Source organism: Panthera onca, chromosome D4, assembly GCF_046562875.1.
Source record: "Panthera onca isolate mPanOnc1 chromosome D4, mPanOnc1 haplotype 2, whole genome shotgun sequence".
Taxonomy (NCBI): domain Eukaryota; kingdom Metazoa; phylum Chordata; class Mammalia; order Carnivora; family Felidae; genus Panthera; species Panthera onca.
Genome location: NC_138351.1, coordinates 68,807,402 through 68,819,438, shown reverse-complemented (window position 1 = coordinate 68,819,438; position 12,037 = coordinate 68,807,402). Strand labels below are relative to the sequence as shown.

Genomic DNA, 12,037 nt, shown 5'->3' with positions numbered 1-12,037 from the left:
ACATTTTTGGTGGAAAACCTTCCTTCCATAAAATTCCCCCAATTGGTGATAAATATCTGATGTAGAAATATTAACTTTAAAACTCCCAGCTCATACCTCACCTTACTATTACCTTTGCTTTCCATACCTGTGTAGACTCAGTGGCTTGAATTAGCTCTCCTGTACATGCACTGAAAGACAACTGTTATTATTCCCACATTTCTTATCTGTAAAATGATCTACAACAGATGCACATAAACACATGTGAAAAAAATTCTTTATTAATTTTTCACATTTCATTACAAAATGTATGTTGCAAACAACTTGAATAACCTACTGGTGTGTTTTGTTGTTTTTTAAACCCTTGGCTTCAAGAACTCAGAATCTCCCTCTCTCCTATCAAGTATTGGGAAACACTGATTATTGGAGTCAACAGGTTCTCATTTTGCTATTTATCTTCTCTCAAGCTCTGAAAAAAAAAATGTCCTCTGTATAAATTAAACAAAAAAATGTTGTAAATTCTATGTCATTACAGTCAACAGAATTATAATAATGCATCCAAAATGTGCGGCCACAAAATATCAGGTATATGTTTGAAAAAAGAAAAAAATGACATTCTAGCCTTGTTAAAAGGATAATGGTCCCATATTTTTATTAACAGGTTAGCAAAACAAAATCCAATGGATTACAATATTTACATGTTATTTGAAAAATAAAGTAGTGATAAAAGCATGTCACAATTATTTTCTGTTTTTTTTTCCTTTTTCTTTCTTTCTTTCCTTTTTTTTTTTTGCTTGATTTTTTTTTGTTTTTTTTTTTGTTTTTGTTTTTTTGTTTTTTTTGTTTGTTTTTTTTTTTTTTTTTGGTAACCATACAAACACCCAATCCAGGTATGGAACTGTTTAATACATTTGAAATGAGGCCAATTAAAAACAAATATGGACACAAAATGTTATCTTTGTCTAGATCACACTTTCCCCATTGTCTGGTTTCCACATGATGGCCCCCATCCCTAAAAAAAAAAAAATTAAATTAAAAGAAACTCCCTACAAATAAAACTTTTTTAACAGCAAGAAAATAAAAGAAGAACATGCTTTTCAAGTAAGCACCTATTCCACAAATGCAATATCTTTCCATGGATTTTATTTGAAGCTGTGTGGGACACTGTCATCTCAGGATTCCCTGCCCCTTTCTTCCCTCCCCCTCCCACAACCCTTCCAAGTAAAAAAAACAAAAACAAAAAACAAAAAACAAAAAAACAAAACATGAAAACCAAAGGACTCACACACACGCATACACACGAGCACACACACATCCAAGCACACACACACACACACACACAGGCTTCTATAACCTAGGCTTCAAGGAAAGTTCTTTTCTACTTTTTGGAATGAAACCCTTTGTTCACAATCAGAACATATTATAAATGTAGACTTAGATTTAGTCTAAGCTGCTCCCTCCTGAAAAAGCTAATATTGGGAAACAGAGCAGCTGGCAGCTACATTAAAAAAAAAAAAAAAAAAAAAAAAGTAGTTCTCCAGGCTCCTTATAGGATATAAGTATTTCTTGTCCACTCACCAAAGGGATGGGATTCTAGCATATCCCCTTGTTCCACAAAATAAATGAAAAAAACCCTCCCCCAAAACACAATGCAAACAAAAACAGAACACAGATTTTTAAATCACACACAAAAGCCAGCCCATCCTAACAGAAATTATTTGTGTGAGACGGATAATGTGTTAATGGACAAGCAACAAAAGGGTGAAGAGGACTTCCTCGTCTGGCCCACAAGCTGCATAGCTGTGCCGAAAAGTTTGGTTCTTTAGTTAAATTAAGGGGGAAAAAAGTTAACTTCTTTGTTATTTCCATGTTTAAAATAAAGACATTCCTATTCACAAAAAACTAAATCTCCCTTACCCCCAAATTAAAACAACAATAACACGCACATAAAAAAACAATTTATGTGAAAACTGAATTGTGCTGTGTTTGTAACACTCAAATTGATAGAAAATAAACATGTGGCAAACAAAACTCCACAGTCACCGTAAAATTAGCTCACATGAATCTACCAAATTCTAAATTATAGTTGAACACTAATAAACAGCTTACCTGGAATAAAGGATGACAATTCACAAACAGTTATCTAATAATTAAAGTCTGTTTCTTTTTTTTGTTTTGTTTTTTACTAAAATAATTAAAAAAATCACAGTATTTTAAGAAATAAAACCCACGTGGGGATTTTAAGCACAATTTGTGTTCCTTTCTTTAAAACTCTCTTTTTTTTTTCTCCATTCACCGTCTTGCCCAGCAGTTCTCTCTACATTTAACCACAACGACGACAGGTAGTACTGACAAATGCAGAGAATTCCCTTGGTTAAGTTTGAGGTACTAGGAAACAGGTGACTGTTTTATGCAAAGCAGTTTTTTTGTTTTCTGTTTTTGTTTTTTGTTTTTTTGTGTTTTTTTTTGTTTGTTTGTTTTTTCCCAAAGCGGCTGCAGTTAGGTCTTGAAAAAGCTTAAGGTATTAAAACTAGAAAAACGCACCGAAAGATGTGCGTCAAAAAGTTGTTCCCCTAAGAGAAGTCTTGTACTGTCACGGAGCTTCTGTTTCCACATCCTGTCCAAGACCACCACAGAGCACACCGTGTGCATGGGAGGTGCTTCCATATTCCGCAACAAATGACACTTCCATGATGAAGATCCGGAAGAAAAGGTGTAGTGATGGAAAAGGAGCCACATATTCCAACCATTTAAATAACTTTAATTTACATACTCACTCACACAGGTACCAGTGCTTTGAAAATAGATTGTTCAGTCCTAAAAAGCAGCTTTGTTCTGTCTTCTTTTCTGTCCCCGCCCTTCTCAGCCCAAGCTGGCCCTCCCCACTTTCTCATCACGGTTCAAGTACGGTTTGATTAAGAAGTTCACCAAACGCTTATTCTTTTTTGGCCTCTGCATTCTCCAGGAGAGATTTGTCAGCAGCTACTACACAGATGGCTACTGTTTCACTCTTTAGGGAAAAGTCTATCCCGATTGCCTCATCATCTTCCTTTTCCTCTATAGAGGGCATCTTAATACTGTCCTCCACACTCTCCTTCAGGTGGATTTCTTCTCTGCTCACCTGTTTGGTGTCATTCAACGCCCTGGAGAAACAGTAATGGTAGAGATGGATGAGTATGCCTTTTTTCCTAATTAAACAAAAAAGTCCTTATTTCCCTGATCCTAAAAAGACCTTGGGGTTTCCTTTGCGTAAATGCCATGAACATATGAGTAAATTCTGAGCGATTTATCCTTTGCTACATGTTATGCTTAGGTCATGTATTTCAGCATCTTATTAAAGATGTGAACCTACAAAAATAGCCATTATTATACTCTGTTTTGATTATATCATGCCTTGTGTCCACATTAACATAATTATTTTATGTTCCCTCTTCTACTGGGTGATAGGTCATAACTGGTAGTAGTAGCAAGAACTGTCTTATGCTCAAACTCCTCTGAGTAACCCATAAGCTTGGAGATTGGCTGTATTTATGAAGACTAAAAGAGCAACTCAGGTAAAGATTTAATGGACAGATCCAGAAACAAATCATAAAAAAACAAACAAAAAGTAAAAACCCAAAGATGGAACCCATGTCTAGGGAAACTTAGTTAGGGTCTCTGAAGTTTAGATGCTTGGGGTTTCAGGGGCATTTTCTACTCAGGAACTGACTCCTGGGTTCTCTCTGTCTGGCAGACTAAGAGTGCCTCGTCTAGGGGACAGTTTTATGTTCAAAGATCTTATAAGTGTTTTACGGATATGCTCCCACCTACCTGGGAGGCAGGCAGAAGCTGGCTCTGTCCCCGAGGCAGAGCATTGAAGGCACCAAGAGGTGCGAGGGAATGTTCAAGGCCACTCAGGGAATGAGTCATCACAGAGGCAGGAACAGAAGCCAGATCTTTTGACCCCGGTCCACGCTCTATCAGAGAATGTCAGGCTAATGAAAGCTGAAGGGACACTGGCTGGAGAACGCTAAACTTCCACGCGAGGGCTTGAGTGGGATTTGTCTTTCGTAAAGATGATTTTTCCTCATTTGAGTTGTGTCTGGGTGACCATTGAAAAAACCAACAGAAAAGAAGAAACCTAGTTCCTGATGGCTGCCTCTCCTCCCAAGCCCAGAAATAAAGTGTGACACAGAGGGAAGGGCCTACGGATTGTCAGGGGGACCAAAAACAAAACAAAACAAAACAAAAAAAACCAAAAAACGAAAAAACAGAACCTGCTCTCCCTGCCACTTCTCACTTTGGGCAAAGGCGATCTTGGGATGGCTCAACTTACATGCCGTGTCTGAGCACGTGCCTTTCCCACTCAGAGCCCTGTGAGAACGCCCGTCCGCAAAATTCACATGGAAAACGCTTCTCAGTGTTAATAGCAGCCCCACGGTCAGCAAATCTCATCAGATCTGTGAGGAGAAAGCAGAAGTGTTACCTGTGTGCTGTGGGAGGAAGCAGAAGAGGGAAGTCAACATTCATTAGGAAACCTCCTTTCTTTCCTACTTTCACCCGTAAAACCCTCCATGAAGGCAATTTCCAGATTCCTTACTCTTAGTTCTCCTACTGGCTTCTCACGTCAGGGCATTTCTTGGATAGCCGTCAAGAGCAGCTCCTGGGTCCCAGGCCCCCAGCAGCCCCGTTCCTCCTCACTGCCTCATCACAAACAAATAGTCTGGGTCTTTCTGGCCCGAAGAACCCCTTCTGTCCATTCCAACAGCGTCTCGGCAGTTTTTTCTATCGAATCTCTTCCTTCTAGGATGCTCTACCAGTGCCTCGCTATTTAGCACCTATTCATTTTCTATTTGACACAGGTTTATCTTTGCTCACTAAAAAGAATATAGAGGCACTGGACCAGGTTACGCGTAGCAGACCTCAGGGTTTCGATGCGTTCCAAGTAGAGCTGAGGGCTCACGACTCGTGCTCATCTGTCACGGATGTCATAATCAACACCTCACAGGGTGGCAACGAGCACTGAATGAGATCTGCGAGCAAAGAAGCTAGCGTGAACGAGAATCCTGGGAAGCGGGGAGGCCAGTTTGTAAAAGTATGTCCTGAGCTAGTGAGGGCCCCTGGCTGGCTGCCTGACATCTACTCCTCAATTGGTGGTACTCATGAATGTGGGGGTATAGACATTTCTGGAAGGTCTGTTGCAAACATCAAATACTGACGGTCGTTTTGTTTTCTCCATGGCGCTGGGCACATGTTAGGGGTCTGATCAATGTGGATTGGCTGGCTAATTGTTTACAGACCACTCCTCCTGGCAAACTCAAAGATGAGAGCTCACGTGGCCTTTGTGTTCTCCCGAGTCCTAAGCCCATATGTCTTTCATTACACCACAGAGAGCCAATCTCCTTGTGGATAATAAACAGCAGGGCCGAGACGGTCCTGCAGCCACGCAGCAGAGTGAGGGCAGCATACGGGGAAATGTCCATCATCTCTACATATCTGGTCACCCTGTGCTTGTACATACAAGATGCTACAGGAAGATGTCCCCTGGTTGAAACACTTCATCTAATCAAATCCTCAGGATGACGTTAACAGGATAGGTGTCTCTGTGCTGCCTTAATCTTTAGCACAAAACGCTACGTGAATGGGCCAGTTTTAACAAAAGATGAAACATTTTCTCACAAATTAAGAAGATCACCACACAAGCCATTAAAAATAATTGCACAGACTATCTTCCTTGATTCTTTTCATTGGAAATGAGACAGCACCATCTGCTCTGCGCATTAATTCCTTAGCAGGGATTATCTTGGGCAAGAAATCAACAGAATGCCTTCCTGACTCCTCCCAACTGCATAATGAGAGGGGGGTGGGGAGGATTCTGCTTGGGTTAATTTTGATTTCTTCATGCCTGGTTTCTTCTCTTTCAAATTCCCTCCGAGCTTCCTAGGCAGGACCTGCGATATGGCCACGGTCAGTCTTCTCTCTAGTTCCCGTGTTGGAAAGGGCGCTGGGTATGGGGTGGCTACAAGGACATGAGCCCCCTGCACTGAGCGTGCCTGATGAAAGTCTACACTTGCCAACGAGGGGCATGCTCCTGGCACATTTGCTCCTTTACCCTTAGGAAACATGAAACCAGTCGTCTATTCTTTCCAATGGCTCATGCTGTTTCATCCTCAAAGGAGGAGGCCAGTCATTACCTGTCACACATCAAATAGCTCTCCATCAGCCCTGAGAGCTGCACTAAAGCCACCTCCCGCTCTACTCCTAGAAGACAGACCGTCTGGCAAAAACTCCCCGAGGCTATTGTGTGCCATTTCTTCTCATTGGCAAGAATATACCTAGATGGTGGAGAATGGATTCAAAGGAGATGAGACAAAGGAGGCTGTTCTTTCAAGGATCGGAGAGGGGGATGGGGAGGGTTAGGCTTGTAATTCTCATTAACATTACTAGAAGTTACTCATGTAAATCCCCTACCCTCAGAGAGAGGAATACATGCCCCTCTACCCAAAGACGTTCCCCCCCGCCATGTGGTTACGGCTCATGAATGTGGATACTACACTTTCCAGTGAGAAGTGATCAGACACCATGAAATTCTTTACAGTCAAACCGAACTGGTCTGTCGCCCCAGTGCCCACGCAAAGGGGGCGGCCAAGCCAGGCAAGGAAGGAAATTTGCCTGGTGCCCCACGTACCTAACTGCCATCTATTTTTCTAATTTGCTATGCTTTCATTCTGGAGGAGTCACGGGGAGGGGAAGACTAAAAGGGCCTCTTGCCTCTGCAACACTTGTAACCTCTAAAATCGTATGTGCTCAGCCTTAGAGATGAAAACAAGTCATAGTAACCAACAAGGAATAACTTATTTCCTAAACAACAGCAGGGCACAGAGCACCATGAAGCAAAAGGAGCCTCTGTCCCCCTTGTCAAAAGCATCCTCTTCTGGAGAACTCTGCTAACAGTGCACAGACGTTAAAGAATTCATCACTAAGAACATATTTGTGAAATGTTAAAAAAAAAAAAGGAAAAGAAAATTAGAAATCATGCTTCCTCAGATCACAGCCATTTCCCTTGCAAGAAATGGATCACTAAGGCATCTACTAATAAAAGTTGTAACTTTACAAGGGCAATCAACCTACGTGGTAGGGTGTTTTATTTGTCCACTCATTTTTCAGGTTGACCATGGGTGCGGGGGCTTTGAAGAGCGGGCAGTCCCTGCTGTTGTCTTCACTGGGACTTCAGGGGCCCGAATGGACCCCCACACTGCAAACCTGTGGTCCCCTGCTACGGTTGTCATGGTGGGGATGGAGTGGAAGAGGGGCTGGGCAGGAAAGAGAACAGGGAGGAGAACCTCCAAGCGAAATGGCCACCAAAGAGGCATTTGGAGGCCTGCAGACCCACCGGGTAAGGAGGGGAGACAGTGACATTCTGCAGACGTGCACCTCGGAGGGAGGCCCTAAGGGGATTCAGGTCTAGGTTCCCTTCAGTGAAGAACATCCCACTGCTCCAAGTGTTCGAGAAATGAGATGTAGTGTAAAGAGATCTTGGCTTTGGAGCCAGAAGACCTAAATTCGGTTTCCAATATATATGTTTTTCCTTTGAACAAACTCTTAAATTTTCTGGGACTGTATGTCCCCCTTTGCAAAATGATAATACATGACATGGCAGGGCTATCATCGATGAGGTGGTTACTATGCTTCAGGAACTGCGCTGGTGTCTTGTACATCATCTCATTTAAGCTCTCCACATCTCTAGGAGGTAGGTGATATTATTATTGTCAGTAATGAACGCAGATGGGATAAAACGATTTACCCAAAGCCATAGAGCTAGTTAATAGCACAACTGGGAGCCAAATTCAGGCAGGCCAACTGCAGAACCCTCTACATGATACCAGATTAAAGAAAATACTGGACGTGGCACATAAGGATGCTCCATGCTGATAACCTCATCCCATTCTTATCATCACTGGGATGGTATCTATCCTGTGTATTTCTCATGTTTGTTATCCAGGTGCTTTTGATGAATCCCTAATAACTACACTAACACATCTGAAACCCATAGTCTTATATGCACCCTCTGGGGACTTCCACAATATTCTATGTTGAACAATACAGAAAACCAACTCTAGATCATATAAATGTAGGCCTACATTTTTTTTTGAATGGTTATATAGATATACTTTTGAAAAGCTTTATCTTGAGAATAATTCTGGACTCAGAGGAAATTGGAAAAAGAGTACACAAATCCCATGAAAGCTTGCTTTGTGAACACACGGCTGAATGAAAACTGTCGCTCCCTTTCTCTCTCTTTACAAGGTGTTAAGGGCCAGGCAGAGGGACTTCCGGAGAGGGCTCAGGGTTCAAGTTCTTTGCAGCCTCCCCCACCACACAGCAGTGGATGCCCTAGCAGCAGCAATTTTACGTAAGTGCTCAATGGGAAGTTCACTTACATTCCTCGTAATGAAACGTTAAGCTCATTTCCATTTACGGTGTCCTCTGTGTTACTGTCTGCCCATCCTTATTGTGAAGCTTCCCCAGACACCAGTGGTCCTTATTAAAAACAAATCACCACCATATATTTCTTAACAAACATATAGTTAAGTTTCTATAGTTAGAAAATGTCTGTTTTCCTTGAAGTTTCTATGGCTGGTAATAGTTTACAAAGACATGGCCCCTGACATGTTTCTTAAGTCAGTCTGTTCTGCTACTTAACTAAGAAGGATCATTCCTTCTGTTCCTCCTACAACAACCTTCTGCCTCCCTTCTGTCTCACCATGGACGTGCTAGATGCCATCTGGGCCTCCGAGGGCAGGGCTGAGACTAACCTCTGTCATCAGCCTTGCTGTTCATTTCTTCTTCCTTGTCCTCGTCATCACTGCTGGAGCTCTCCATCTTTTCCTTCATCTGTTCCAGCTGATCCAAGTTAACCCGTCCAACCAGCTCAAAGTTACGGCTCACCTGAAAAAGGCCCAAACAAATGAGAGAATAATGAACCGCAGACTGAACAGAGTTCTCCCTGGGGGAGAGATCTTTCCAACATCATCTTCCAATGACCGTGTTTTTGGAATCAGGACAGTACAACACCAGTGCCTAGGAGACCCTTTTCTTCACTTTGACTATTCCAGAGGCGGGTCTGTCCTTTACCCCACATTCCAACATTTTTAAAGGAACACTGGACCTTCCTTACTAGATTTAGTATAAAATGTGAGCTATAGTCAACAGGAAATCAAAGTATCACAAAGCCCGGGTACAGAGTAGGTGTCCAGTGATACCTTTTGAGTTGATTTCAAAGGTGTAACTTTCTTAAACTACCTAAGTTTCAAACACGTCTGGAGGTGAAGAGGCTCTGGAAGGTTCCTGAAAACTTAGCATGAGAGTCACAACCTTCTTCCCCACAGTCTTATAAACCTGGAGGTCTGGGGGCTACCCCAGCTTAGGCCAGATAACAACTATCCAACTCCTGACTCCAGTAAATGGAAAACAATACTGTCACTGTTAGTGTTACTGTTTTCAAAGCTGACCATAACCTGTAGATTGAAGCTGGGACTACCTGAGAAGAATCTAGACGAGTAACTCCTAAAAGGAGTTACACCCAAGGGAAATAAAAATCCACACTAAAAAAACTTTGTAATGATGTTACGTTTAGGGTCCTTACGTCAACAGTAGCACAAAATTTACCTTCTTGACTAATCTATTTTCAGAATTTCTCCAGTTTGTATGCATAGAATTATCAGGAACGACAGGTTAGCACGGGACTTAAGCCAACAGTATGTCTCAAGTCATTCAACTGCGATGGGCTATTCCTCTGTGGAAGGTGCCGTGCTCCCCCTGTTGGGGGCCGGGGGAGGGACCCACAGAGATGAGTGAGATGAGTGAGATGAGACCCTGTCCTGGCCTCCAGAGGCTCACAGTTTAGTTCGGGAGGGAAGGCAGACATCATTCATTAGATTTCAAGAGCTGCTACAGAAGAGACAGAGCATATTGAGGGCACAGGAGAAGAAAGGGAGAATTTACAAGATAATCCCAAAATACTCTCTGGGACCAGACTGGAACAAAGATTTGCTGAGCACCACCAATTCCATATGCCTGGCAGATGGGAACATCATCATCAACTGTGACAAATGTGAGAGAAAAAGACTCAGAGTAGCAGGGCCAATAGACAGTCCTGTAAAAAGACTTAATATTGCCCCAACAACATCCTGTAGAAGGTAGGCAGCGTGCAAAAGGAGGAAGAAAACTCAGGATAAACACACTTTTAAAGTGAGAGGAATAATAAATTGATCCGACTTTAATAATGCGATCCATGAAATCGGTTGACAGTGGACTTTGCCAACAGCCCAACATGAGGGAGAAAAGAAGTTTCTGTTGCTCTCGTTGCTAAACGCTCAGGGAAGGCAAGAGCTTGCTTTGCTCATCTGCAGAATTAATTAAAATGAAAAGTTAATGGACTAAGGTGAGAGGGAGGAAGAGTCACGTTCAGAATCTTTAGTGCTCTTTCTTGCTAACAGTTCACAGTAACTGTCTTCAAGGGACTTCTGCTTACAGCACCTTCCTACCTGGGATGTATCTACCACGCCTCACTCCTCCAGACCCACAAGGACTTTTATTTCTTTGTTTGTATGACATAAAAACACAAAAGAAGAGCAGAAGGAGAATGAGGTTTGAAGTCTGACAGACCTGACTTCAAGTTCACAGTTTGCCATTAACCACGAGATTGTGGGGAAGTTACTCAAGGTACAACCCCAGTGTCCTCATTTGTTAAAGGGGGTCAGCCCAGTACCTACAACATAATAGTTCCCCAAAATGTAGTTTCCTTCTCCTTTCTGGGAACGTGGCCTTTTCCAATTTTGGCTTTTGGAAACACTTATAACAAGCATCGTAAATGAATATTTATGAAGTTATGTTTAGCCACAAAGTCTACGTTTTAACCAAATAGCATTTATGACAAATATTTGAATAAAAGTTTTCTGGGTTGCCAGTTTTTCAGGAAAAGGAGGCAAGGTTCCAATTTACCTAACTTTGAAATATGTGTAAAGTAACATATCCTTATGTGACCAAAATTTTCTTTTTTTTGTTTTCATAAACGTTTATTTACTTTTGAGAGAGAGAGAGAGAGAGAGAGAGAAAGAGAGAGAGAGGGAGGAAGAGTGTGAGCAGGGCAGGGGCAGAGAGAGAGGGGGACAGAGGATCTGATGCAGGTTGACAGCAGCGGTCTGATGCAGGGCTTGAACTCATGAACCATGAGATCATGACCTGAGCTGAAGTCGGATGCTCAACCGACTGAGCCACCCAGGTGCCCCAAGCGTAGCCTTTTCTGACCACCTTCCTCCGCTTTGCACCTCTAGCCGGGGCAACTGCAGGTGTGTGTGAAGGGCATGAGGGCGGCCGTTGCCAGGAAATGAAAATAAGGAAACCAAGATAAGATAGGTCAAAAAGAATCCTCAAATGTCTCCTTTAATCAGGTCATTTATCCGTTCAGTCATTTGTTCGTTCCTTCAACAAGGACCCCACGTATGCCAGGCCCCATGCTAGATGGAGAAGCCCCTGCTTCTCAGGGAACTCATGACAGAAGGAGATCTGTCACAAAACCAAATGTTATGTTTTTCTTTTCCTCCTTCTGGGTTTTTCTAAGGACTGTATTTGCCCATTTTCCCGTCACCATCATCCCTCCACCGGAAAACTGTTAACATGTTGGAGTCTGCACAATTTTAAAAGAGTACATGACATTTTCACGGTATGACGTTCATCCGGGGCTAACCCGGGATTTATTTGTCCTGAAGCTTTCTAAAATCTTTGTTAGGCAATTAAAAGATTTCAAAGTGAAAACTCAAAATTTTGCTATTTAACCAGAAGATTTTAAAATAAAAACCCTTTACGATGTTGGGTTCTCCCTAAACTTTAAATTCCCAAATCAGCCATCCGATATTAATACAACAGGAAGACTCCTTGATGCATTAAAAATGTCTTTTAACTATTATTTGGAATTTTAATTACTTCTCAAAGATGTTAGTGCTTTATCATATTCATTTTTTAAAAATACCATGGTTTTTGGGGCGCCTGGGTGGCTCAGTCGGTTAAGCGTCCGACT

At 42.1% G+C, this 12,037-nt stretch overlaps 1 protein-coding gene across 9 annotated transcripts in view; it reads right to left on the bottom strand.

Moving 5' to 3' along the window:
- Window positions 1-238: 238 nt before the first annotated feature.
- The window catches only part of ZNF462 (zinc finger protein 462), a 140,446-nt gene continuing 128,647 nt past the window's right edge, over window positions 239-12,037 (bottom strand). For 6 of the 9 annotated variants that reach the window (XM_078436609.2, XM_078436608.2, XM_078436610.2 and 3 more), the window contains exons 11-13: window positions 8,775-8,907; window positions 4,295-4,418; window positions 239-3,122 (exon numbers count right to left, since the gene is read on the bottom strand). In XM_078436609.2, coding sequence (XP_078292735.2) covers window positions 2,915-3,122; window positions 4,295-4,418; window positions 8,775-8,907 — 465 coding nt within the window. In that variant the 3' untranslated portion in view covers window positions 239-2,914. The other 3 variants (XR_013551706.2, XR_013551707.2, XM_078436611.2) reach the window with 3 other exon arrangements.